We start from the raw sequence: 27,318 nt of genomic DNA, 5'->3' as shown, positions 1-27,318 counted from the left end.
CGATCCCCTCCCCTCCTCGCCAGGTGCCCGCCCGCCTCCGCTGCGCCGAGCTTCCCGGCGCCAGGAAAGCGGGGCTGCCCCCTTGCGCCCTGCCGCCCGCTCCATGGCGAGGGCAGCACCGGCTGAGTCTCCGCGCCGGGGGAGGCGGCGCCGGCGGGGGAAGCCCGGCGTCCGCTCTCCCCCGCTGCCACTGCCGCTGCTGTGAGGGCTGTAGCGCCGGCGTCCCGGCTGGAGGGCGGCGCGGCGGAGGCGGCGTGAAGTCGCTGATCTTGAGCCGCTTCTTGGTGCTGCTGCCTTGGGTGCTGCTGGTGATCCTCATGCTGGACACGGACGGCGGCAACCGGCCGCCCCGTCCGGTGTCGGCGGCGTCCCACCTCGCCCGGCGGCCGCAGCAGTCCGCGCTTCGCCAGGAGGCGCCCCGGGGGCGGGAGGCCACGCCGCCTCAGCAGCAGCAGCTGCCCCTCATCTATGCCATCACGCCGACCTACAGCCGGCCGGTCCAGAAAGCGGAGCTGACGCGCCTGGCCAACACCTTCCGGCAGGTGGCGCGCTTGCATTGGATCCTGGTGGAGGACTCGGCGATCGGCACCGAACTGGTCAGCCGCTTCGCCGCGGGGCTCGGCCGAGCGGGCGGCCCGCCCTGCACCCACCTCCACGTGTTGACACCGCGCAGGTACAAGCGGCCGGGCCAGCCCAGGGCCACGGAGCAGCGCAACGCGGGGTTGGCTTGGATCCGTCAGAGGCACCAGCATCTGCCGGCCCCTCATCAGCCCGGGGTGCTTTTCTTCGCCGACGACGACAACACCTACAGCCTGGACCTCTTCGAGGAGGTAAACGGAGAGCTTCGCTTAAGGATCGGTGTCCCCCCCCCCTCTCACCCCCCGATCGAGCAAGGGGCGGCCGCCTTGGCGTGCCCACTTCACCCCACACTTCAACGGGGCTCGCTCCGTTAAAAGCCCCTTCGATGCTTCCTCCCAACCTTAGGGGAGCGTTCAGGCTTTCCCAGAAGAAACTCCGCACTGGTCGGGCTAAAACTCTTTTTTCGCCCTTCCTTCCCTTTGCGGCCTTCAAAGTTGCCTCCTTGGATGAGCCAGCGCTTCCGCGGCTTTGGAACCCGCGTGGGTTTTCTTTTCGTCCCGCCAGTCCTTCTCCACTCGGGGCTGCCGGTTCAGACAGCTGCCCTGACCCGTTGCCTTGCCTTAAACTACTCATGGGACCCGCGCATCCCTCTTGCGCTACAGTCCCTTTGAACCAGATCGTAGGCGTAAAACTTGAATTTCAGTGCCAGGGTTGTGAGGTGTAAAAAAAAACAAAACCCAAAAAACCAAGGGTATATAATGTAAAAGTTTTAAAAATTAATGTTGTGCACAGTCCAGAGTCCGGCAGGAGTTGGGCGGTTTATAAATTAAATAAATTAAGTTAAATTGTTTGCGAAGTCTAGCAGAGATCTTTTCTCCCTCCCTCTGTTGCAGATTGAAAGATTTTAACTTCCACTTAAATTTAAACACCAGGCGCTGCAGTTGGATCGAATTGCAGGCTCCTTTTCTCGCTCCAAGCTAAAACCTCAAACATTAAGGATACTCATTGTACAGTGTCAAGGAACAGTTTGCCACCAAATTGCCTTTCATCTCTTCTAGTCAGCATCATATTATCATTCCCGGCTCCCAAGCCTTTAGCTCTATGATGCAGACATTTTTTTTCTGCAGTGTTGGCAGTGTCAGCTTGACGTTTTTAAAGAACCAAGTTTGATTGTTTTTTTCCTGTTGCTGAACTAACTTCCCACAAAACCCCTCACATTAAGCAAACAACTGAAACAAAAATTAATATAGGACTTGGAGATTTGCAAAATGGTTTCAACTATTACTGGGTTTGGTTTTTTTGCTTTCTATCCTTTTCTTTTGTTTTCTTTTCACCTGTGAATAGCTACTTTTCTGCAAAGACCTCCTGACAGTACAGTACTGTAGGCTTGAAAGCAGGGCAGTGGATGGAAAGGCTTTCTCATCACCATTTCTCAATAGCAGGTTTTGTTTATTCTTTTAAATAAAATTTTGTAAGTATTTCTGAAAGAGTTGGAAGAAACAGGGAGAAGTTAGCCAGCCCCCACCAATTACACACACGAACACACACACACACACACACACACAATTTTCCTCTGACGGGAAAAAATCTTTTAAAAGAAAGATTTCAAGACATGATTGAATAAGTAAGGTTAATCAACTCAAGCAAAGTGTGCAGTTTACAAGAGTTGACTTGTCAGCTATTGTATGTTGCAAGGAAAACCCTCTAACACACACACACACACACACACACATAACATATATAACATATATATAACACACACACACACACATATATATATATATATATATACATATATATACATACACACACATATACACACACACACACATATATATCTCTCCTTTATCTACTACAAATCATCTGTTTAGGTGTGGATCCTCAGGTATCTTGTAGGCATTTATTTTCTTGTTAAGTGAGTCTAGATAGCTGCACGTTTCTTTATTTTCACCCTCCAGTTGCATGTAACACTTTCCTCTTTTCCTTTTTTTTTTTTTTTTTGGCAAATAAGTGCATTAAGAATCAATAGATTAAAGCCAGGCACTGCGGAAAAATGCAGAGCACATCGAGTCCCCAAGAGCCTCTTCAGGAGGCTGCTCAACCCTGCCGATATGTGTTCAGGGTTCAAAATGAGTTTGGGTCTCTTTTCAGCAGGCTTGCCTTTTTGGCAGGTGCTGCTCCCTCCCTTTAAGAGCTTGGCTTCCCTTCCTTGTGTGGCAGCTTTGTGCTCTGAAGCTTTCTTTGAAAGTGGCTGAAAAAAAACCTCCCACTTAGTCGCTTTGGGTTTCTTTTCCCATTAAGCTGTTGGAGGCTGCTTGGAAGCCTTGAATGCAGGGAAAGAAGTTCTGGCGTTCATTTCTTAGTTACCCGCCCCCTGGATGCATTTTCTATTGGAACCAATGATTTGCTGCGAATACATCCCCACATTGAGTCGCCCTGAAGTGATACGGAGGCATTAAAAACTCCCAAGAGAGAAAAACCTCCCTCTCCTTGAAAGCCTGAATGAATGAAAATTCAGTGAAGACCAGCAGAAAAGAGCCCATACAGATCCACTGAGAACTTTTCTGAGTAAATCTGCAATGATGAACCTGCCTTTTTTCTGTTGTTAACCATATCTCATCTTTTATTTTTATTTTGTTTTTGCTTCAACAAGGCTTTTACATTAAGGGGAAAAAAACCACAAATGAAGAGGGAGAGTTCCTTTAGCATGCTAATTATTGGCTAAATGGCAAGACTAACCCTGCCAAAAATAGAGGGGGTGGTGGTGGTGTCACTTTTGCATAGCTTTGAGGCCACTTGGCTTCATAGAAACATAGAAGACTGACGGCAGAAAAAGACCCCATGGTCCATCTAGTCTGCCCTTATACTATTTTCTGTATTTTTATCTTAGGATGGATATATGTTTATCCCAGGCATGTTTAAATTCAGTTACTGTGGATTTACCAACCATGTCTGCTGGAAGTTTGTTCCAAGGATCTACTCCTCTTTCAGTAAAATAATATTTTCTCATGTTGCTTAACCTATAGTACATATACAATGATATTTAAAGATGCATACATACATCTTTCCATCCATCCACCCACCCACCCACCCACCCACCCATCGGTGCCTTCTGGACTTAAAACTTCTATCTCAGTTGGTGGGTTTTTTTAGTGGTGTATTGCAAAGGTGAATGGTGACATTGGGTATCATCTAAAAATGCCTCTGGGCTCTGTGTAGGCTAAGAGACTTTCTTAGAAGACAAAAATGGTGGATGGTTGCAGCCCAGTGGCTGGTTGCCTAGAAAAAAAAAATCTTGGTGTTAGTTAGGAATGTCCTGGAGTCTCCAGGCTACAGTTCATCCTGAAGGGGGCATAAAGGAGATGATACAAAGCTAAAGATAGCCCTTATTAAACTTGTCTCCAGTGTATTTTGTCTCAATGAAGGAAAATATTTGTACCTCAGGGTTGACATGGGGGATCCTTGATGCTTTCTGGTCTTTGTCGTTTTCTTGCAGACGTTTCCTTACCAGCACTAGGTCAGTGATTTTCAACCTTTTTTGAGCCACGGCACATTTTTTACATTTACAAAATCCTGGGGCACACCACCAACCAAAATGACACTCTAACTATAGATAACATTGTGATGCACTGTAGGGGCCTCTTATAAAATGAAAATGGTCAAATATCTATATACACCATCATTATAGACACAACCAGCTGAGGCTGAAGCTTCATCTAGTGGTGGCAACATTTACCTCCAGTCCTGAGCAGGATTAGAAATCGAGACCATGGCGAGGAGTAGCAGCTTCAACTACTCTCCGCGGCCACACAATGACAAGTGTGCAGCAGTGTGCGGCAGCCCAAGCGGGGACCTTCCTGGGTGTGGATGAGAGGCGGCCTGCTATTGGCTAATCACTAGTGGTCGGGATGAATCCTAGAATGTGATTGGTCAGTGGGCGTTCCCTGTGCCTCCACTCTTCCTGTCGCTGATAGCTGGAGGGATTGTGAGGGGAATGTTTATGTTCGGCTGGCGGCAGCCCAGATAAATGGCCTCTGCTTGCGGGATATGGGCCGTATTCGGCACGCGGGCCATAGTTTGGGGACCCATGTTTAATTTCCCCATGGCACACCTGACTATGTCTCACGGCACACTAATGTGCCGTGGCACATTGGTTGAAAAACACTGAACTAGGTAACATCATCCATGCTAGAGGTGTACTAGCATTGATATGTTTTGCATATTTTACATAGAAACATAGAAACATAGAAGTCTGACGGCAGAAAAAGACCTCATGGTCCATCTAGTCTGCCCTTATACTATTTTCTGTATTTTATCTTAGCATGGATATACAGTAATCCCCCGCTCGTTGCGAGGGTTCCGTTCCAGGACCCCCCGCAACAAGCGGGTTTTCGCGAAGTAGCGCTGCGGAAGTAAAAACACCATCTGCGCATGTGCAGATGGTGTTTTTACTCCCACAGCGCTAGCGAGGAACCGAAGATTGGGGGCGGCGCGGCTGTTTGCCGCCGGCATGGGGGGCTTCCTAGCAGCCCCCCAAACCCGGGTTGGGGGTCCGGGGGGTGCTGGCAAGCCCCCCATGCCGGCGGCGACATTTTAAAATAGCCGCGCCGCCCCCAATCTTCGGCTCCTCCGCGCTGGCTCTCGGCGCTTTCGAGCTGAGTCCGGGAGCGAATTCGCTCCAGGACTCAGCTCAAAAGCGCCGATAGCCAGCGCTAGCGAACGGCTCCTCCGCGCTGGCTCTCGGCGCTTTCGAGCTGAGTCCGGGAGCGAATTCGCTCCAGGACTCAGCTCAAAAGCGCCGATAGCCAGCGCTAGCGAACGGCTTGTCCACGCTGGCTATCGGCGCTTTCGAGCTGAGTCCGGGAGCGAATTCGCTCCAGGACTCAGCTCAAAAGCGCCGATAGCCAGCGCTAGCGAACGGCTTGTCCACGCTGGCTATCGGCGCTTTCGAGCTGAGTCCGGGAGCGAATTCTCTTCCGGACTCAGCTCAAAAGCGCCGATAGCCAGCGCTAGCGAACGGCTTGTCCACGCTGGCTATCGGCGCTTTCGAGCTGAGTCCGGGAGCGAATTCTCTTCCGGACTCAGCTCAAAAGCGCCGATAGCCAGCGCTAGCGAACGGCTTGTCCACGCTGGCTATCGGCGCTTTCGAGCTGAGTCCGGGAGCGAATTCTCTTCCGGACTCAGCTCAAAAGCGCCGATAGCCAGCGCTAGCGAATGGCTTGTCCACGCTGGCTATCGGCGCTTTCGAGCTGAGTCCGGGAGCGAATTCTCTTCCGGACTCAGCTCGAAAGCGGCGAGAATGAACCGCGTGGGCGGGCGAAGGGCAGGCGGCAGTGAGGAGTTTGCGTGGGCGGTGGGGAAACTCCTCGCTGACGCCAGCAAGAGGGGGAAGACCCAGGGAAGCCGGTTGCCATCTACGCATGCGTGCCCATAGAAAAAACGGGCACGCATGCGTAGATGGTATTTTGACTTCCGGGTTGAAAAATAGCGAAGTACCCTGTTCGCAATGGTTGGGGACGCAATAAACGGGGGATCACTGTATGTTTATCCCAGGCATGTTTAAATTCAGTTACTGTGGATTTATCTACCACGTCTGCTGGAAGTTTGTTCCAAGGATCTACTACTCTTTCAGTAAAATAATATTTTCTCATGTTGCTTTTTCTCATTTTGTCTTACAAGGTTGGTTAGGTTAGTTGATTGTTATTTGTTTGGGCACAGTGTGCATACAGCTTTTGGAACATTCTTGAACTTAGGCAATTTTATATTGATTTGTTTTCCCCCTGCAGGATACTCTGGGAATTGCAGTTCAGAGGAAAGTTGAATTAGACGTAAGAAGAGTATTTTCTATTATCGATCTGGCACCCTTTCGAAATAAATATGTGGCAACTCTTTGAGAATGACATAGGCACATTTTACATCCTTAGTAGAAGGATGGTGGGAATTGTTTTTCTCCAACTGAATTTACATTGGCTACCGAAAGCTTGGGAAACAGTAAAGATTTCTGAATCACTGCCTTTTCTGCCTCAAAAAAACTGACTCTATTTACAAAGCAGTATTGCTTTTCTCTCAGGGTAAAAAAACTCTTACATTCTGAGTATGTCCTGTTGGGCAAGGATCCAGTCGAACTGAAAAATAGGTGCATGAGAGGAAATTGATGTTCCCTCTTTCCAAAAGCAATTTTGACTGTTGATGCTCTCACCAGGACCATTATCCAGGCTTACTAAAGAAAAGATGTTTAACATTCTTATGACCTATTTCTGCCTTTTCTTAGTGAATGGATTATGTGCTGTAGCATTCAAGCTGAATGAGTAAAATAAGATTCCTTCGAAACCAGCTTGCATTTTATGCATTACTGTTACTAAATTTAGCAGGAAACTAACTAAGTTTTCCTCTCTCTCAGCAATTTGCTTAGGAGAAGAGAGTGTTAAACCTTCTCCCACAATTCTGTAAGTCTTTATCCCTGTTAGGAAAAAAATGGGAATAGAGACTGAGCATCTCTTTTGGAGTTATATTTGGTTTGCATTTTTAAAATTTCACTTGTCTATGAAACATTATAAAAGAGTGCAGAGTGGAATATTGTATTTTTCTTTTATTATATATCTCATTCTGATGATTCAAGAATTTATCTTTCTGAAGCAAACAACAACATTTTTTGTTCTAAGTATTTTTTGGGTTTTCAATGAGAACAAGAATATTTGATAAATGGGAGAAAATCAAGTTAACAAACCTGTTTGGAAAATAAAGCACATTAAAATTACTGTGTTACTTATTGCATGGTAGGGTATAATTCTGGAACCTAAAAAGAGTTTTATACTTTTTATAGTAGAATTATACCCTGTTTTCCCCAAAATAAGACATCCCCTGGTCAGACTTTTATAGTAAGACCAAGCAGGGTTCAAAAAAGTTAAGACAGGGTCTTATTTTGAAGAAAACATGGTAGCTGTACCATTTTTAGCCTATTGATTATTTTCAAATACTGGAATATATAATGTTGCAACTGTTTATACATCCGTATTTAAGAATAGGATATGGTTCGATTGTAAATTGTGAAGAGTTAGGTAATTGGGGACAATTCCATCTCTGGCTTATTAAAATTCTAGGCTAGGAATACCTTCTGACTTTTGAATGAGAGAAGAACTTTGTGGATTTTGTTTCATTGATGCAAGTGGCTGAGGGCTTGGTTGAAAGTCCGTTCATTACCTTGGAGAAATTAAGGAAAATAGCTAAACACTAGATGAGTGAAGGAAAGCAACAAAGATGAACAAAATAAAAGTGACACCACGTTGGACACTTCTAAAGAAAATAAAGATTGATTTTAAACATTTTTACATATAGTGGATTTGTTAAAAATTAGTCGTGATGGATTGCCTCAATTCAATTTTTATAGCTGTTCTTAGTAGACAATGGGAATACAGTGATCCCCCAGGTATCACGATCCCGATCATTGCGAACGGGCTAAATCGCGATTTTTCAACCCGGAAGTCAAAACACCATCTGCGCATGCGCGCCCTTTTTTTCTATGGGCACGCATGCGTAGATGGCGCCGGGCAGATCAGCTGCTGGGCGGCTTCCCTGGGTCTTCCCCCTCTTGCTGGCGGGAGGGCGAGCGGCGGGCATCAGCGAGGAGTTTCCCCACCGCCCACGCAAACTCCTCGCTGCCGCTCGCCCGCCCTTCGCCCGCCCACGCTGTTCGCTCGCGCCGCTTCCCAGCTGAGTCCTGAAGCGAATTGGCTTCAGGACTCAGCTGGGAAGCGGCGCGAGCGAGCGGCGTGGGCGGGCGAAGGGCGGGCAAGCAGCAGCGAGGAGTTTGCGTGGGCGGTGGGGAAACCCCAGCGCCGCTTCCCAGCTGAGTCCCCTTCCCAGGAACCCCAATCTTCGGCTCCTCGCTAGCGCTGCGGAAGTAAAAACACCATCTGCGCATGCGCAGATGGTGTTTTTACTTCCGCAGCGCTACTTCGCGAAAACCCGATCATTGCTAGGGGTCCTGGAACGGAACCCTCGCAATGATCGGGGGATCGCTGTATCCTGATTTCTGCAAAATATTTGATAAAGTATTCCTTGACATTTAGATGAGCAAACTAGTTAAATATGTGTTGGATGATAATGTTTATATTGTGAACCACAGCTAATTCAAACATCAGCCACCAATAATGTCTTCCTTGTAAAACTCACTTGAGTTATCAAATGAATTGCATCAGGTTTGATCCTGGGATCAATAGCCATTAACATTGTTATATATGATACTTTTCAAGTCGCTAAAAAGATGCCACACAAAATAAATTTAAGAGCTGTTCTCAATCACTCAAGAATGCAGGACATAAAGTAATGAATTTAAATTACACATTCCAATGAAATATTAGATAAGACAAAATAATTGAAGAAATTAGTTAATGGATATTTTCAGCACTTTAGCTTGAACCCAACCACCAAAATGGACCCTTCCAATTCTAGAATTCTGTGAAACGTGTATTAGCTCCAAAGCCCAAAAAGTACATAGTATTTTTTGTCCCTGCATGTGTTTGTTTTGATAAAAGTTCACAACAGATTGACTGTGCTACTTACTCACTATCCATTTGTTGTACTAATGATCAATTCCTGAATTGGGGTTGAGTGGTTGCCATGGTAACATGAGTTCCGTAGTTCCAGTTTGAATCCTCTGTCTCGGTCTTACCATCTGTAAATAGTCTGACATAACTCAAAGCTGCCTTTTGAGAATAGGAAAGACCAATTATAGAACGTAATTCTAGCATAACATTTTCAAAGACTACAGCGGAAGGAATAAAACCAGGGTGTTATTTATGATCTAAAACCACAGGTATCTGTTGACTACTTGGCTTTATTACTGTAGTGGTTCTTTTGAATATTAAAAGTACTGGACTTTTGTGATAAGCTACTGTTTTCCAGTAATCATAACAATGGCAATAGCACTTAGACTTGTATACTGCTTTACAGCCCTCTCTAACTGGTTTACGGAGTCAGCATATTACCCTCAACTAGTGATGGGCGAACCGAACTCACACAATTCGGGTCCGTACTGAATTTTGTGGTGTTTGGTATGCCGAACATGAACCCGAATTTTTTGAAACTTCGGGCAAAGTTTGGGGTCGTGTTTGGCATTCGGTCGTCTCAGCTGGCCAGGAAGTGATGTCTCCGTGATGTCAAAACCCCACCCCCGGAATCCCATCGTGGGGAGGCTGGGGGAGTGGGGGCGGGGGATTCCCCTCTGCCTGCCACCCCCCTCCCCTTTGACATCAGAAGGAGGATGGGCGCACGTGGTGTGTGGGGGGAGTGTTTCTTCATTGGGAAAGTAAGACAGTGGCAAGTTTCTTGGTGCGTTAAAGCGGCCGCCGAGGTGATTCCTGCCGAGAAACTTGTTATCGTCTTACTTTCCCAATGGAGAAATGCTCCCCACACACACCGTGCACGCCCATCCTCCTTCCAATGTCAAAGGGGAGGGGGGCGGTGGCAGGCAGAGGGGAATCCTCTGCCTCCACTCCCCCAGCCTCTGCACCGAAAGCCAGGAAGTGACGTCTCCATGACATCAAAGCCCTGGCAGGGACCACCTCGTAAAAATAAACATATTTATTTTTAGGTGAAACGATGCTGCAGCAGCGCTGCAAGCAAAGGGCAGTCCTTTCACATAAAAATAAACATGTTTATTTTTGCATGAAAGGACCGCCCTTTGCTTGCAGCACCGCTGCGGGATCCTTTTTCGTAAAAATAAAAATAAATAAAAATAATAAATCTGTAAAATTAAAAAACAATGGGATTCCGGGGGTGGAGCTTTGACATCACGCAGCGTTCGGAGTTCAAGTTCGGGTTCGGACGAATTTTGCGTAAAGTTCGTGCGAACTTGCCGAACCTGAACACCATTGGGTTCGCCCATCACTACCCTCAACAATCTGGGTCCTCATTTTAGCGACCTCGGATGGATGACAGATGAAGTCAACCTTGAGCCAATGAGAATCTGCTGGCGGTGGGCAGAGTTAACCTGCAATACTGCATTCTAACAACTGTGCCACCACAGGTCTATCATCACTTTATTGCTGGTAAAGGTAGAACCCATATGTACCATATAATAATGTAAGGCTGGAAACCTGTCATTCTTTCAGTGTTACCTAAACTATTCATAGTCCTTGGGTTATGATGGGAAGATGTGATGCAGTTGTAAAGCACAATGTCACATAGCCACCTTGTTTAGTGATGGTCATTCTAGCAATCCTGGGTGCCATTTTAAATGAGGATCACAGGAGTCATTGATCAAAGGTCTTTTTCCCATTCCCACATAATATTGCATTCAGTAATCCTCTCAAAACATCCCTTGCCTTGGAAGGATGGAGGCTCGGGGGTGGGAGAGACCAAGCAGAGAATGGTTTAGATTGGTGTAGGGAGCTTCCAGGAGATGTAAGATGTGTAACTGTCCTAATAGGCCTCCAACAAGCAGAGTAAAGGTGGAAGCCATAAGGAAGGTTGGAAGTCACAGTCACCTGTGAACCTCACCTTATGGCCACCTGATGCTCACTTAATAACTGCAACCAGAGACTGACAGAACTACTGTTACTAAGTGGCACAATGTATGATGTTTCACTTACTAACCACTTCATTCAGTGACCAAAGTTCTAATCCCAAGTAGAGTCATAACCCAAGGACTACACTTGTATATAGAATCCCGAAGTGCATTGTTGAGATACAGTATGTTTGGCTTTATTATGCAGAGACACAATAAGTGTCTCTGGGCATACTGTTTCAGGCTGTAATCCAAATATTACCCCTTCCCCCCCCATAATTCTGTACAGAATTAACAAAGACTGGATAAACTCCAAATCTAATTCTAAGCAGTTTTTGTATCTATCACCTAAGAAGAATTTAGGGTGTTCTTTGCTGCCTGATTGGCCTGAATTATTGGTTATATTCTTAAAGTTAAGCCAAGGGAGAGTCAGAAAGCTCGGCAAGTGTGCTGACCCTAATTTGTATTACCGTACTTATTTTGTACATTATCTGACTCCAAGAGGTTATAAAGTAATCCCAAGCACATATCTTAAGGTTTTTGTTTTTTTTAAATACTATCCATGATGACTCCTTGATGTAACTGCTTCCTGGGTCCATGTTCCCATGAACAGACTATGTGGAGACCTGTCATCTCATTTTATCTCTAGGTTGTAAGTCATACTGGCTTCCAATATGGCTTCATTTTTATTGTCTCCCTTTGTAAATAGCAATAGTACTTAGACCTACATAGATATATATCCGCAGTCTGCATTGGTTGCCGATCAATTTCCGGTCACAATTCAAAGTGTCCTTCATGGCATCGGACCAGAATATCTCCGAGACCGCCTTCTGCCGCACGAATCCCAGCGACTGATTAGGTACCACAGAGTGGGCCTTCTCCGGGTCCTGTCAACTAAACAATGTTGTTTGGCGGGCCCCAGGGGAAGAGCCTTCTCTGTGGCGGCCCCGACTCTCTGGAACCAGCTCCCCCCAGAGATTAGAACTGCCCCTACTTTCCTTGCCTTTCGTAAACTCCTTAAAACCCACCTTTGTCGTCAGGCATGGGGGAACTGATATATTTCCCCCAGGCCTATATAATTTATGTATGGTATGTTTGTATGTATGTCTGCTTAATAATGGTTTTTTTTTTAATATTTTAATTTTAAATTGTAAATTATTAGATTTGTCATGAACTGTTTTATTGTGTTGTGAGCCGCCCCGAGTCTACGGAGAGGGGCGGCATACAAATCTAATAAATAGATAGATAGATAGATAGATAGATAGATAGATAGATAGATAGATAGATAGATAGATAGATAGATAGATCAATCAATCACTTTTCGGTGCTTCACAGCCCTCTCTAAGCAGTTTACAGAATCAGCATATTGCCACCAACAATTTGGGTCCTCATTTTGAAAGATGGAAGGAAGTCAATCTTGAGCTGGTGAGATTTGAACTGCCAAATTTCAGGCAGCTGGCAGTCAGCAGATGTAGCCTGCAGTACTGCACTCTAACCACTATGCCTCTGTGGCTTGAGTAAATACAAGTTAAATATCTTAAGATGAGTTATGCATTGCTTCCCAGTGGTTTTTAAAATTTATGTTGAAGTAATGCGGAGGCTTGTTTTTAAAAACATTCAAGTCATGAGATAATTAATTTTCAATGACATGAAAAGAACATTTTAGGATCATAGTAAAGGAACATTTTAGGATCATAGTAGATAAAATATTGTCCAGAGAATAAATGAAATAAGTCCTCCTCAGACTACCCTCACATTTAAAACTAATAGATAATTTCTGCATGATTATTAAAAGTGTAAAAATATGAATGGATCTTCTCATGTTTGGCCCTTACTGGATATGGATCTGTAAAGGCCAACATTCAATTATTCACACTTCCTTTGCTCTTTAAGAATCAGTTCATTCCTTTAAGAAAATGCTAATTTTTTAGTTCAGCACAATGGAAGTCACTTTTAACTTGTGTTTTTGGTCCCTATTTGTATTATTCAATTACTGAATTCAGTAGCTACTAAAATTTTCTTGAGTTCCACTTGGAGAAGGAGACATTGGGAAAAATGTAGTGACACTTGTATTATAACTCCAGATCCTTACACTTATTACCATCCCCTTAGTCATGGGAACAAAATGTGAGCGTTTGGCAAAACAACTTATATTTACAACTGTTGCGGCATCCTGTGGTCACATGATCACCATTTGTGATCTTCCCAGCCAGCGTCTAACAAGCAAAATCACCGAATCACTTAACAACTGAGGGATTTGCTAAACAATGTCATGATTCGCTTAACAACTGTGGCAAAAAGGTTGTAAAATTGAATACAACTCACTTAACAACCACCTTGGTTAGCAATGGAAATTCTGGTTCCCAGTTGTGGTATTTTCAAATGAGAAGTTAAAAATTTTGTTTAGAACTTCAATTGCACTTGATTCAAAATTGTCATTTTAACTTTCAGAATTTGCCTACTTTCCCTAATTCATTTGTTTGCTTCAATACAAAATTTTTGAGAATGTAATTTTTGGAATTTTAAATGACATAGGGTGTTTTCACACATTTTTTTAAAAAAATTCTTCCTGCTTTTGGAATGGATTGCTAAGGAAGTCTACAAATCTAATGCTGCTATGCTTTAATGATAGTTTTTTTATTTGAAATTCTTAGCATTTTATGGACTAAAATATCTTACTGTATTTTTCGGAGTATAAGACGCACCTTAGTTTTGGGGGAGGAAAATAGGAGGAGGAACCTACCTACCAGGTATTAATCCGGCTAGCTTCCTTAGTCTGTTCAGCTTCAGCACATTATTTTATCCCCTGGTTAGGGCTGAAAAGGCCTTTTTCAGAGGGAGTAGGAATGAAAACTAGCCTGTAAAGACTTAGGGCTAGAAAAAACCTTTGGAGGGAGTAGGAAGCTGGGAAGATCGTTAAATCCTAGTTTATGGCTGGGAAAAAAGCTTCGAAAAAACTATTTTTGAACTACTGTATAAGAAACATCCAAATTTTCAGCCTTTTTTTGGGGAGGCGAAAGGTGCATCTTACACTCCCAAAAATACGGTCAATCTTGTTTGTTTGTTTGTTTAATTAATTAGTTAGTTAGGGGCATGCATAAGTGCACTAGAGTGCCTTCCGTCCCGTCCTATTGCTCTCCTATATCTCCTATACCTTTTTTCTATTCCTATATTTCTTCTTCTATTCTTTCATTGATATGTTTTATTCCTATATCTTGTCTTCTATTTTTTCTTAGATATATTTTATTATGAATATATCCTCTATGACCTTCATCATGTATTTTACTATGTGTATACCCACTAAAACCCTCATTGTGTATTGGACAAAATCAATCAATCAATCAATCAATCAATCAATCAATAAATAAATAAATAAATAAATAAATAAATAAATAAATAAATTGTTGATTTTTTTTAATGCCGCCCTTCTCCTTAGACTCAGGGTGGCTTACAACATGTTAGCAATAGCACTTTTTAACAGAGCCAGCATATTGCCCCCACAATCAGGGTCATCATTTTAGAAAATGTCTTTAAACTTATTTATTCCGGATATTGATCTCCAATGTTTTCCTAATGGATTGACTTTTTTTTTTTAATGAATTAAGATAATTCATGAAATGTGATACAACAAAAACTGCAGTATTGGGCTTTACTGTAATACATAATACAATAGATTTCACTGAAATCTTTACTTTCACTTATCTTTATGCAGGAATTCTGTAGTGGATAAGGTTGCATTTTCATTCTTAGGGGAAAACAATCATTCTTTAAAAAGGAAGAAGGATTCAGTAAGTACACTTTGTATACACAATTGGTTCTTCCCTCATCTGAGGTTTTGCTCTAAGAAACTTGTTAAGTCCCCATAGAAGACAGGCAGTCATTTATAAGAAAAGGCCTTGGTGTCTAGTTCATATTTTGGAGTCAGAATGGAGAGAAGACAGTGTGTTAGCTGGGTCAGGTTGCTGTTCTCTCTCCTTTCCTCCCCCACAAGCTGATTAAAAAGCAGTGCCACTCTCTGGTCTCAGTAGCTCTATTAGAGAAATGTAAGCAGCCTAACAGATGCTTTATAGCCACTGCACTCCTGATTCCTTAGCCAGCTCTCACAAGCTCCTTGCAATGGCGAGCTTTTACAAATCAAATAAAGGTAGGAGGATAAACAGGATACCCACTCCAGAGCTCTTTACGAAACCTGGAGGAAAATATTTTGTGAAGGTTCAGAATATATTAGAGATGATCTTGTCCCCATTGATACTTTATTTGTCTGTCTGTCTGTCTGTCTGTCTGTCTGTCTGTCTGTCTGTCTGTCTGACTATCTATCTATCTATCTATCTATCTATCTATCTATCTATCTATCTATCTATCTATCTATCTATCTATCTATCTATCTATTAGATTTGTATGCTGCCCCTCTCCGTAGACTTGTTTGGGTGGATGCAGGGGAAGGACCGTTGCAGATCAGATCAACCTACCTGAGATGTTAACATGTGGTTAGTCTCTCCCATTGTTGAAAAGCCACTGTGGGAGCTGGGATAACTTCAAACGGTATAAAAAATGCTCTAGAACATGGGTGTCAAACTCACCGTGTCACGTTTGGGGAGCTGGGGTGGGCGTCGCCTACGCATGACGCATTCCGCCCACTGTCTACCAATTTCACATTTCTGCTCTAGAAATTGAGGGAGCAAGTTGCACTGTTCATCTTCTCAAGAGTTGCATCGAAAAGAAGTCTTTGAAATGTGGCTTTTGCAGGGTCTAGCTGCCTTTACACCTTGGACCAAACTATAGATTATTTTAACATGCTATTGTGGTTGTTTTAACCAGACCCGGGATTAAACAAGGAAAGCCATGATTCACACACTCTAATGGTAATGTACCATGTCATATTGTATCAAATAATCTCCATACCCTATCCTCATAATCATCCAGACAAACAAGTCTTACAGGAGCTGATCATATGTAATGAATTCTGCACAAAGAAGCTATTAAATGACGTAAGGCACTGTGAGTCAGATTGGAGCAGGGGAACGGACACTTCACCCTCATCAATCACCGTTTTTATGGAGAAAATACATTTGAGTGAAAAATGAGACCACAGTGCACGCTGTCCTGCTTTATCCTTCAGTTCAAAGCCTGGGAGTTATGTTTAGTATGTACAAGTGGAAGCTGAGATGGGAGGTGAGTGTGACTAGTGAAGGAGTTCCATAATGGATACAAAGATATCGAACACTTTCTGGCATTTTGTTAAATAAGTCCTTAAAGTTCAAATCATCTGGGCCTGAACTGGGCACTAGACTATTACAAAGTATGAAGTCATGGTGCTCTTGATACTGAATTTTCTATAAAGAGTAGTACCATTCTATAGTATATTGATAGTCCTTCACATATAACCACAATTGGAACTGGAATTTCCATTGATAAGGGATGCATTATTGAGTCATGTCTGTTTTTAACCATTCTTTTTGCTGCTGCAGTCATTAAGTGAATCTGGTCTCCCTCCCATTGATTTTGCTTGTTAGCCTCCTGGGAAGGTCATAAACCGAGGATGTTGCCACCATTGTAAATACATGCCAGTTTCCAAGCAATCGGATTTTGATCACAAGGCTGTGGGGATGTTACAATGGTCATAAATGCAAGGATCAGTCATAAGATTTTTTTCAGGAGTCCCGTCATTTCTAATAGTTAAGAATGAGTGTAACTCGAGGACTACCTATAGTAAGTGAGGCGAGTAAACATTAGCGTAGATTGGATTGGAAACAGTTGCTTGATTGTTGAAAATAATTGCTTTGAATTAAGGGAAGCTACTTTTCGAATGACAGAGGAGCCAAAAGGTAACATCAATCATTTGCCATTTGTTCATTTTTATGAAACTCTCGTCAGAAGGTGATTCCATCAGAAGAAGAACCATTCATGCTTTCAATCCTGGGAGAAAATATCATACAAAATAATAGAAAAAAGTAAAAGCCATGCAGAGGGACCTAAATAGGTGTTTTGTTTAAAAACCTAATGAGCAGATGGCTCTTTGGTTCAAGATTTATATAGATAGAATAGAATAGAATAGAATAGAATAGAATAGAATAGAATAGAATAGAATTTTTATTGGCCAAGTGTGATTGGACACACGAGGAATTTGTCTTGGTGCATATGCTTTAGCGTACATAAAATAAAATATACATTTGTCAAGAATCATGTGGTACAACACTTAATGATTTTCATAGGGGTCAAATAAGCAATGAAGAAGCAATATTAATAAAAATCTTAGGATATAAGCAACAAGTTACAGTCATACAGTCAATATGGGAGGAAATGGGTGAAAGGAATGATGAGAAAAACTAGTAGAATAGAAGTGCAGATTTAGTAGAAAGTCTGACAGTGTTGAGGGAATTATTTGTTTAGTAGAGTGATGGCTTTTGCAAAAAAACTGTTCTTGTGTCTAGTTGTCTTGGTGTGCAGTGCTCTGTAGCGACGTTTTGAGGGTAGGAGTTGAAACAATTTGTGTCCAGGATGTGAGGGGTCAGTAAATATTTTCCCCGCCCTCTTTTTGACTCGTGCAGTATACAGGTCCTCAATGGAAGGCAGGTTGGCAGCAATTGTTTTTTCTGCAGTTCTGATTATCCTCTGAAGTCTGTGTCGGTCCTGTTGGGTTGCAGCACCAAACCAGACAGTTATAGAGGTGCAGATGACAGACTCAATGATTCCTCTGTAGAACTGAATCAGCAGCTCCTTGGGCAGTTTGAGCTTCCTGAGCTGGCGCAGAAAGAACATTCTTTGTTGTGCTTTTTTGATGATGTTTTTGATGTTAGGTGACCATTTTAGGTCTTGAGATATGATAGAACCTAGAAATTTGAAGGTCTCTACTGTTGATACTGTGTTGTCTAGTATTGTGAGAGGTGGAATGAGTGTAACTCGAGGACTACCTATAGTAAGTGAGGCGAGTAAACATTAGCATAGATTGGATTGGAAACAGTTGCTTGATTGTTGAAAATAATTGCTTTGTATTAAGGGAAGCTACTTTTCGAATGACAGGGGAGCCAAAAGGTAACATTAATCATTTGCCATTTGTTCATTTTTATGAAACTCTCATCAGAAGGTGATTCCATCAAGAGAAGAACCATTCATGCTTTCAATCCTGGGAGAAAATATCATACAAAATAACAGAAAAAAGTAGAAGCCAAGCAGAGGGACCTAAATAGGTGTTTTGTTTAAAAACCTAATGAGCAGATGGCTCTTTGGTTCAAGATTTATATAGATATGTTTATTATCTACGATGTATTTGTTATACACAGGCCTGCAGGAAAGTATGTCTGTGTTCACAATGAATGAATAAAATGGCTGTACATTGGGACATTGAAAGCTAAGCAAGCATTAAGAGCTAAGAGAAAAATCTTGGTTGTATATAATCAGCTGAAGCAGAATATACTTTTCAATTTCTTAGTAAACCAGGTTTTGATTATTCAGGGTTTTTTTTTAATGGTGCTCTCTTTTTAATGTTTCGAAAGCTCTGTACCAAATTGGTTTTCGAGGAAGGTTAAATAATGCATGAGAGGTTTACCCAAATGCTCCTATTCTTGCATTTTATTAAGTACGAGAGGCTAGCATAATGTTTTATAATGCCTTGGTGGCAGTAATACTTACAAGGCATAGTGTTTACGCCTTAAATATTTAATCCAAAGAATTATCTGTTTACTAACCTTTTAAAAAATGTCTTTTTGAATCGACTTCATGTCCGTGTAATTTTCCTGACAGTTTTATTGGAAAGTTTTTCTGTTGTTTTCTGAGATATTCCTTGGTGCTCTTCCATATGGCTCATTGGGTTATGAAAAAATGTAGTCTTCTTGAAGAGAAGACGGTTGGCATAATCCTTCAATGATATGTTTTTTAAAATGAATCTTGCACTGGCAAAGGGATTAGACCGCATGATCTCCAAGATTCATGCCAACGATTACGTTTTATTATTTTGTGAATATAAAAGATTTCATTGATCTTCCCTAATTCTATGAAAAAAATAGAATGTTATTTTTTTCCCTTGCATTCAGTTATGTGGGGGGATTAATTCAGTTATGGGAAGATTAATCTCTCCCCCCTCCTTTTTTCGCTGACCTTTATTATGTTTATGTTAAGTTGCTTTGAGTGTGTATGATTGTGTATTATATAAGTCTTTATAACAATGTGTTTTAAATTAGTTTTTTTTAAAAAAAATTTAACATTAGATTTGCATTTATATTGTACTGATGTTACAACACAGCAAACGAGATCACTATGCTGGATTTTGTATTTCATCACTAGTCAGGCGCTTCCCAAGCACCTAGGACTGCGTGATGTAGCGGCGAATTATGTTTGCCGATCCCAGTAAAGCGGCCTTTTGCAATTGACAGATGGAGATTTTGTCAATTCCAATGGTTTTCAAATGTCCGCTGAGATCCTTTGGTACTGCGCCCAGCGTGCCAAGTACCACTGGGACGACTTTCACGGGCTTATGCCAGAGTCGTTGCAGCTCGATTTTTAGATCTTCGCATTTCACTAATTTCTCTAGCTGTTTCTCCTCAATTCTGCTGTCTCCTGGGATTGCGATGTCGATGATCCATACTTTCTTTTTCTCCACAATCAGGATGTCTGGTGTGTTATGCTTCAGAATTCCGTCAGTCTGAAGTCGGAAGTCCCACAGTAGTTTTGCTTGCTCATTTTTGACCACTTTTTCGGGCTTATGATCCCACCAGTTCTTTGCCACTGGTAAATGGTAGTTCCGGCACAAGTTCCAGTGGATCATCTGTGCCACAGCATCATGTCTATGCTTGTAGTCGGTCTGTGCGATCTTTTTGCAGCAGCTGAGTATGTGATCGATTGTTTCATCTGTTTCTTTACAGAGTCTGCACTTTGGATTATTATTATTATTATTATTATTATTATTATTATTATTATTATTATTATTATTATTATTATTTCCAATTGTCAGAGACTGCAATTTTCTTGGCAAGGTTTTTCAGAAATGTCATTAAAAACTCTGGCTATTCTTTCCATGGTGTCGTTGTAAAGAACCTGTTTTGAAAAAGATGTTCTGCTTTCTTCCTTTAGATGCGTACCACTAGCAAAGTCTCTGTATGGCCTGTAGGGCTAGTGGGGGGCCGACGCTATGAGCGCCCAATTGTGGAAAAAGGCAAAGTTGTTGGCTGGTACACTGGTTGGCGGGCAGGAAGGCCTTTCGCCATCGATATGGCAGGTGAGTATCTCTTCGGAATCTTTGCTATTAGGGTAGAACAGGCAGACTAGGTATTAACATTTCTAGTTATTGAAGTAATAAAATCCTGCAAACTCCTAGGTCTTATGGTGAGCAGAGTCACTTAGAATTCTGATAGCTTCAGCTTTTATAAAATGCTTATTTATCAGCAGCACCTTTCTGATCTGCAAGAACTTCAAAGCAGAAGTTTGTAGAACTGTATGGGATTAATAAATTTGGATTTTGATTAAATAACTTTAAGTGTTATTCTAAGAAGTACCTTGACAACATTCAATGATCTCTTTTAATAAATCAGCACTCATCCCAGATTTGTTCAATGAAAACCTTCATGTAATATTTTTAGGAAAGAATTGAAGGAACAGCCAAGGGGTTACAAGGTTCACTTAAATATCACAGATGATATCACAGAATTCCCTGCTTGATTCAATTCTGAACTGAACTGAATCAGACAACTTGGCCAGCATACCACAATGCTCCACCAAGGCTTTATTCTATCTGTGCTGATGCTTTTTTTTAAAAAGGATCCCTAATCTAGAAATTGCCTTGCAAAGCAGCATATTGTTGCCAATATTTCACCAATTTGCTTTGATGTTTAAGTGTAAAAACTGCTAGTTCATCAAAAAGATGAATAATTTTGCACAACTTGCCAGAAATCATGGGTAAAGTGACTTGTAGGCAGATAATAGCTTGAAATGCTTTGCTTCAGGGAGAAATTGACAATAGCAAAGGAAAGCAGGAACACTTCAAAAATTAATCTTGTCAATCTTCAACTGTATCACAGATTGCCTAGTTCTGTCAGTCAGCCTGCATGCTTGGTCAGTCTCTTGTGTATGCTAAAGGCATTTCAAGTGCTGTCTGAATTGCTTTTGATGCAGTCACAGATCTGTGCTTGCACAACTTTAAAGTTTTGAATTTTGATTCATGGGAGTGTGACTAGGAGAGTGGTGAGCACAGAGGAAGTGGCCATAAAGACAAATGATTTATATCTCCTGCTTTGCAATTTATTCATCCGTTGCTGGTGAAATGATCTCGCTTATTAAAAACTTTCTATAAAATGCTTAGCAAATTAAAATAACAATAGTGGGAAAATTACTTCACTCCAGGATCAGCTTCTGTACTTTTTAATTATGAATAATATTGAGCAAATTGAAATGGCCCAATGCCCTAAGCTACAGTTCGCTTAATCATATTGATTGAATAAACAATAATATGCCGAATTTCCCCAACTTACATTCTCCCTTTCTTTAGGATCTTACTACAAATTATTCTATGGGAAGGATTCTATAAATGTATTTGTGTTCATCTAAAATTGTTTATATTGTAAACTGCTTTGGGTAAATGGTTAGATTGAAAGACAGTATAAATAATAAGTAATGTGCAATGCTATAAAATACACTTCGTAATCACTAATTTATGTAATACACCATGCAAAAAATAACCAAATCACATTATGAACTACTTAATACCCTTCATGGCACCGGACCAGAATATCTCCGGGACCGCCTTCTGCTGCACGAATCCCAGCGACCGGTTCGGTCCCACAGAGTTGGCCTTCTCCGGGTCCCGTCGACTAAACAATGTCGTATGGCGGGACCCAGGGGAAGAGCCTTCTCTGTGGCAGCTCCGACCCTCTGGAATCAGCTCCCCCCTGAGATTAGGATTGCCCCCACCCTCCTTGCCTTTCGCAAACTTCTTAAAACCCACCTCTGCCGTCAGGCATGGGGGAACTGAAACATCTCCCCCTTGCCCATGTTGTTTTGGTGTTAGATTGATTGTATGCGTGTTTTTTTAATATTCTGGGGCTGTTTTTAATGAATTTTTTAGTTTAAAATTGTAATTGGATTGGTGGGTATTGGATTTGTTATTATGTACTGTTTTTACCCTGTTGTGAGCCGCCCCGAGTTTGCGGAGAGGGGTGGCATATAAATCCAATAAATCTAATCTAATCTAATCTAATACAGTGTGTGAATCAAGTCTATAGCTTGCATTCAATCATTGAGATGACTGTCAAAATTCTTAGTTGGGATACTGTGTAGAAGCCAACTTTGAACCCGATTGAATGTAGCTTGTTATATACATCAATCCTGCCTCAGGGACTCAATTTGCATGAGTACCCTAATCAAGCCGCTTTCTTGGTGAGCTGATTTATCTCCTGGGCTAATGACACTTGATAACTGATGGTTCACTGAACTGCCAGCCTGAGTCCTTAGAGCGCCAATGAAGAAGCTGATAAACGATTGATGTTTGGAAGTAGGAAGAGCAGATTCATACTCCTACCCTGTTCAGATGACATAGCTGAGGCATGAATAGTCACTTTAGCTCCAAAAACTCCCAGGTTGTTTGAGGATAACACTGACAGGTTAGTTTTTAGAACAAGGTTGTGGAGTAGGAAGTTATATAATGCTTACCCTAAAACTAGATAAAGATATGGGGTTCTTTTTAAATCTTTTAAATTATATTTGGATTTGTCATGAATTGCTGTATCTTGCTGTGAGCCGCCCCAAGTCTGCAGAGAGGGACGGCATACAAATCTAAATAATAAATAAATAAATAAATAAATATTATTTAAACGCAGTTGAACACAGCCATTTTGTGTGTAAATTTTGGAAGCTAGTTGTGGCTTCTCATTAAAAAAGAATCCTCAAATTCAACTCAATGCATGGGGATTTTTTCTTCTTCTTTTGCCAGTTATGAAGATGATTTCCTTTAACTTTTTTCCACAGCTCTAGAATTTTCATTACCTCCATATTATGTGCAGCAAAAACAATTGTCACAGATTGTAGCTCAGATTTCACACCTTAATTCCTATATTAAGTAGGTTGTTCATAAATGAAACCAAAGGCCATCTTGAACTTCCCACTCAGGACTTAATGGAGGAAGAGTTACATTATTCCATAAATATCTGGTACTAATTCTTGTTATTTTTAAAACTAATAAGATTATTAAAGATATATTTAACTCTTTTTAAGTTTTTGAAAGCCAACTGGTTGCCTTCAGGCTGCTGTTAACTTATATCTAATTCTAATCGTGCCTTTATTGAAAGAATGCAGACCATTGGCTGCATTAATTTTCTGCACAGTGAATAAGAGACTCAATCCAAATGCTAAGACACTCAATATTAACTTGAAGATGATAAAAAGAAAGCAATGTTCAATGGTCAGGAGCAACAGAATATTAGAAACATTTCCCTATATTAATTTTTCTTTTTTTTCCTTTCTTTTAAAATTCAAGGCATTTTAATTGATTTAATTCATTATAGTTTGATCCCGGCTCGGCTCTCCTAGCAAATGAGAATCATTCGGTCCATGTGGTTTATTTTCCCCATGTGATTTTTTCCCCTCCGCATTGATGGAGGGCCTGTCTTTAGCTCCTCGAGGTGCCCTTTTGTGTCTTTGATCTGGAAATAAAAACCTCAATTATTTTTCTTTTATTGCCACTTCTGCTCTTGAATGAACTTTCTGGGGTGTGTGAGTACCCCACAAAGCATTTCTGATGACCCCAAAAAAGAAAGGGGTGAAAAAGGAATAGGACTTTAAAGTTAAAAACCTGGAAAAAACCATCAACTTTTTTGAAACCCTGCAAGCCTCAACTTAATTCAAACTGCGAATAATGAACCTGCAGCCTTTTTTCTGCAATGTTTTTAAAAGGTTTTGTTTGCTGGAATTCAAAATAGGATATCTCTTTTCCCTCCGCCAAGCACGTTTACCTAAATTATTTGCTTGTTAGTCCAATCACCTTCCTTCTCTTCCTCCATAAGCTCTCCCTTTCATCTTCATTTGGAAGTGGACTCAGTGCTACTTCACAAGAACTAGTGAAAAACATCTATAAGAGATGGTGCAGTACTAAACTCTGCAGACCCACATGATGCTGAGATGTTGTGCAAAGGATTGTGCAGTGTGTTACTCAGATTTATTTATTTGACTTCTATGCCGCCCAATCCAGTGGGACTCAGGTCGGATGACAGTACTTCTTCATATTTTAAGGTTGTTTCTAATTCATAACTCTTGTAGATTGGTTCCATTACAGCTAACAAATTGGATGCAAGAATAAAAATACTAGCAAATTTAGGGAATCCCTATTTTTGTTCTCATTATCTTTTAAGAACTTTCTGACTTGTAACAGCAATGGTATCTTATAAAGATTGTACTCCTCAGCTGTAGTAAGCATCTTTTAAAAGCAGTTCCACACCAATTTCAAACTTAAATACCAACAGTTGCCAAGTGTCAAACATCTCATATAATTACTCTGTTTCAAACGTAACGTTCTTTCAATGGTACCGATGTTTGCCATACTCCTCACAATTAAGCTAAAAGCTTTAACAGAAATAATGTTAAGTGTAAAACACCATTTTTACTCCAGAGCTGCACAAAATTGCCTGGACTAAGCTGATTTTGGGGAATGGAAGGCAAATGACTATTTTTCTAAAAGAAATGGAGCCAAGACGAAAATGAGATTTGCATTTGCATTTAAAGTCAGTTAAGATAGAATATAGTTAATAAGATTACTTTCCAATCATTTAATACTTCTTTTTAGCGTCCCATTCAAAAGTATAATTTGGTTAAGGTCTCAGGAGTTGCAAGTTGCGACTGTATAGAGAGGCGCTCCTTGCAAAACAGATCAGCTATTTTGAAAGGCAAGGCTAACAAAACCAGAGGTTCTCTGTAATAAGCATTAACAGAATTACAGAATAACAGAGTTGAAGGGGAGTTTTCTAGTTCAACTCCATGCTCAAGCAGCCATTCCAAGGGGCTGTCCAATCTCTTTTTAAGAACCTCCAGTGTTGGAACATTTATTTTTAAGAAACCTGGCTTTGCATCACTTAAGAATTATATCAGGTTATTTCACATATTAAAAGTGGTGATAATATGGGTTTTGGTTTTAATGAAAATGAAAAAAAAAAAAGGTCTACATGTAAATTTAGTCAGTTACATTTATTTTTGTTTTAACAATTACATTTGCCTTCGGTTTAAATTTAAAATTAATTACAAAGACCAAAAAAGAATAATTGGTCCAGGAAAGAATCATTGGTTGGTTTCACCTTTTTTAAATTCACATTTCCCCTTTTGCTCATATGGAAACTCTGTTTTATGATGACTGTCACTATTTACACTTTAACAAACCATGTAAAGTTGTTCAGATATGGAGGAATTACAGCTCGTAACTTTTCAGAATAAACGTGGCCTATAGCACACCAATCAGCTTGCATAAGTAACAACATGATAGGCCACTGCATGATACTGAATAAATATTTGGGAACTTATTTGAAATGGCAGGGTTAAACACACACTCGCAATTAATTGTAGAGTTCAATACGATGTTTATGAAATGATTTTAATTCCTTGATATTTGATTTCCAAAGGGTTTGCTGTAAACCTTCAGGTGATTTTATCCAACCCCAAAGCTGTGTTTAGACGCCACGGCTCACAACCCGGGATGCAGGAATCTGACTTTCTGAGGCAGATTACCACAATGGAGGAACTGGAGCCCAAAGCCAACAACTGCACTAAGGTATCAGTGTTGTTATTTTCACAATGGGCATTAGTCCTCACAAGTCAACTTGTGGAGAATCAATGTTAATTAATATGTTTGTTCAACTTTTTCCAGGTTCTCGTATGGCATACTAGAACAGAAAAGGTAAATCTAGCTAATGAGCCAAAGTATCACCTGGACAATATCAGAATTGAAGTGTGACTTGTCGGCGTAAATGGGACATGCCATAATTAATGGATGCATCAGACATGCTTGCCATATTCAGACTGTACAAATTGCTACTGTACAACTGCAGCCATTGGCAGCCTAATGGAAGACTACTGGCAGATAGCCGAAGAAGTGTCTACTTAGGCTTCACTTATTTTGCATGCATTTCTCTGTCCTGCTTTAATTTTCTAACTGTTCCCATTTCCTTTACACATGTTCAATGAAGAGGTGGTAATGCACTGAAAAGTTATTAGTCTAAAAAAAATAATGAGAAGCTTTTATGCTGTGGCTTCCAGGTTTATTCCTGAATTTAAAAAGCATTGTTTTTAAAGAATAGACACAATTCTTATAGAATAAAATAATTACACAATGTTTATGGATTTCTTTAATATAGGGAAGCAACTGTTTATCAATATGAGGCACCATAAAATGTAAACACAATTTACTGGCAGAAACCTGGATACAACTGCAAAGACAAAATTAAATATACAATTTGAGTTACCCTGTGTAGTTGCTGTGCAGCACACTGCTGATTAATCCTGTACAGATCTGTCAGCCAGATCAACTTCTTTTGACACAAATAACTCAAACAGTGTAAAGAAAATTCATGAAGCCATAGGACTGTCCAGGTTTATCTCTCTTTTGCGAGCCATTTTCCCTGTTCATCACATCATTATAATATCACAGTGAAATGTATGATGAAACAAAATAATTATCACACAATATTTCAATGATACAAGGTACATTCTTATTTATATAATTAACGTTTGGTTCATATAGTACCTTCTACAGGATTACTGGGTAATTTGCAAGGTGGAGTTTACATTTTAGAGATAGCACTAATATGATACCTATTTCCCTTATATGGAAACATTTGCTCTACAAGATAAAATAATTTTGAGTATGCAGTTGGTCACGTAGCTCTTCTGAAAAAGTAAGATTTGCAAAATCAAAACATATTGTGGAATGAAAAAAGCTGCCAATGTATTCAACTTGCTTTCACTACATCAGAATTGAAGTCAGTACAGACCACAACACGGTCAGTTAAGATTACTTTTAAAATGAATGTTTGAAATTGAAGGAAGGGGTTGTGTACATGGATAGAATAGGGAAACTAGATGTATTTGGGTATGGAATGTCAGGTCCTCTGATTTAAACTTCTATTGCCTTTTCACTTCCAGAGTTGTGTACTGAGGGTCTGGCCCGAGGAACTTCCAGTCCATCCTGCCACTGTGTTGGGTGGTTGGCCAAAGCCCATCATATTATTGGAACTATTCAGAGTCATTCCAGCCATTTGCTGATTCAT

At 41.0% G+C, this 27,318-nt stretch overlaps 2 protein-coding genes across 7 annotated transcripts in view; one reads left to right on the top strand and one right to left on the bottom strand.

The window, feature by feature from the left end:
- Positions 1 to 255: 255 nt before the first annotated feature.
- Positions 256 to 27,160, top strand: B3GAT2 (beta-1,3-glucuronyltransferase 2). Of its 2 annotated transcripts, XM_070733052.1 has the most exons (4): positions 745 to 830; positions 20,153 to 20,297; positions 25,675 to 25,823; positions 25,920 to 27,160. In XM_070733052.1, the coding sequence occupies exons 2-4, from the start codon at positions 20,153 to 20,155 to the stop codon at positions 26,004 to 26,006; spliced, it is 381 nt and encodes a 126-aa protein (XP_070589153.1). In that variant the 5' UTR covers positions 745 to 830; the 3' UTR covers positions 26,007 to 27,160. The 2 variants fall into 2 exon arrangements, with proteins under 2 accessions (XP_070589151.1, XP_070589153.1); XM_070733050.1 differs by lacking the exon at positions 25,920 to 27,160 and having other exon boundaries at positions 256 to 830; positions 25,675 to 25,917.
- SMAP1 (small ArfGAP 1) overlaps positions 26,385 to 27,318 on the bottom strand; it is an 80,312-nt gene continuing 79,378 nt past the window's right edge. For all 5 annotated transcript variants that reach the window (XM_070733047.1, XM_070733045.1, XM_070733046.1 and 2 more), the window contains one exon: positions 26,385 to 27,318. In XM_070733047.1, the coding sequence (XP_070589148.1) occupies positions 27,184 to 27,318 (135 nt within the window). In that variant the 3' untranslated portion in view covers positions 26,385 to 27,183.

Source organism: Erythrolamprus reginae, chromosome 1 (assembly GCF_031021105.1).
Source record: "Erythrolamprus reginae isolate rEryReg1 chromosome 1, rEryReg1.hap1, whole genome shotgun sequence".
NCBI lineage: Eukaryota > Metazoa > Chordata > Lepidosauria > Squamata > Dipsadidae > Erythrolamprus > Erythrolamprus reginae.
The sequence above is the reverse complement of the archived record's forward strand: the minus strand, read 5'-3'. Positions and strand labels throughout refer to the sequence as shown.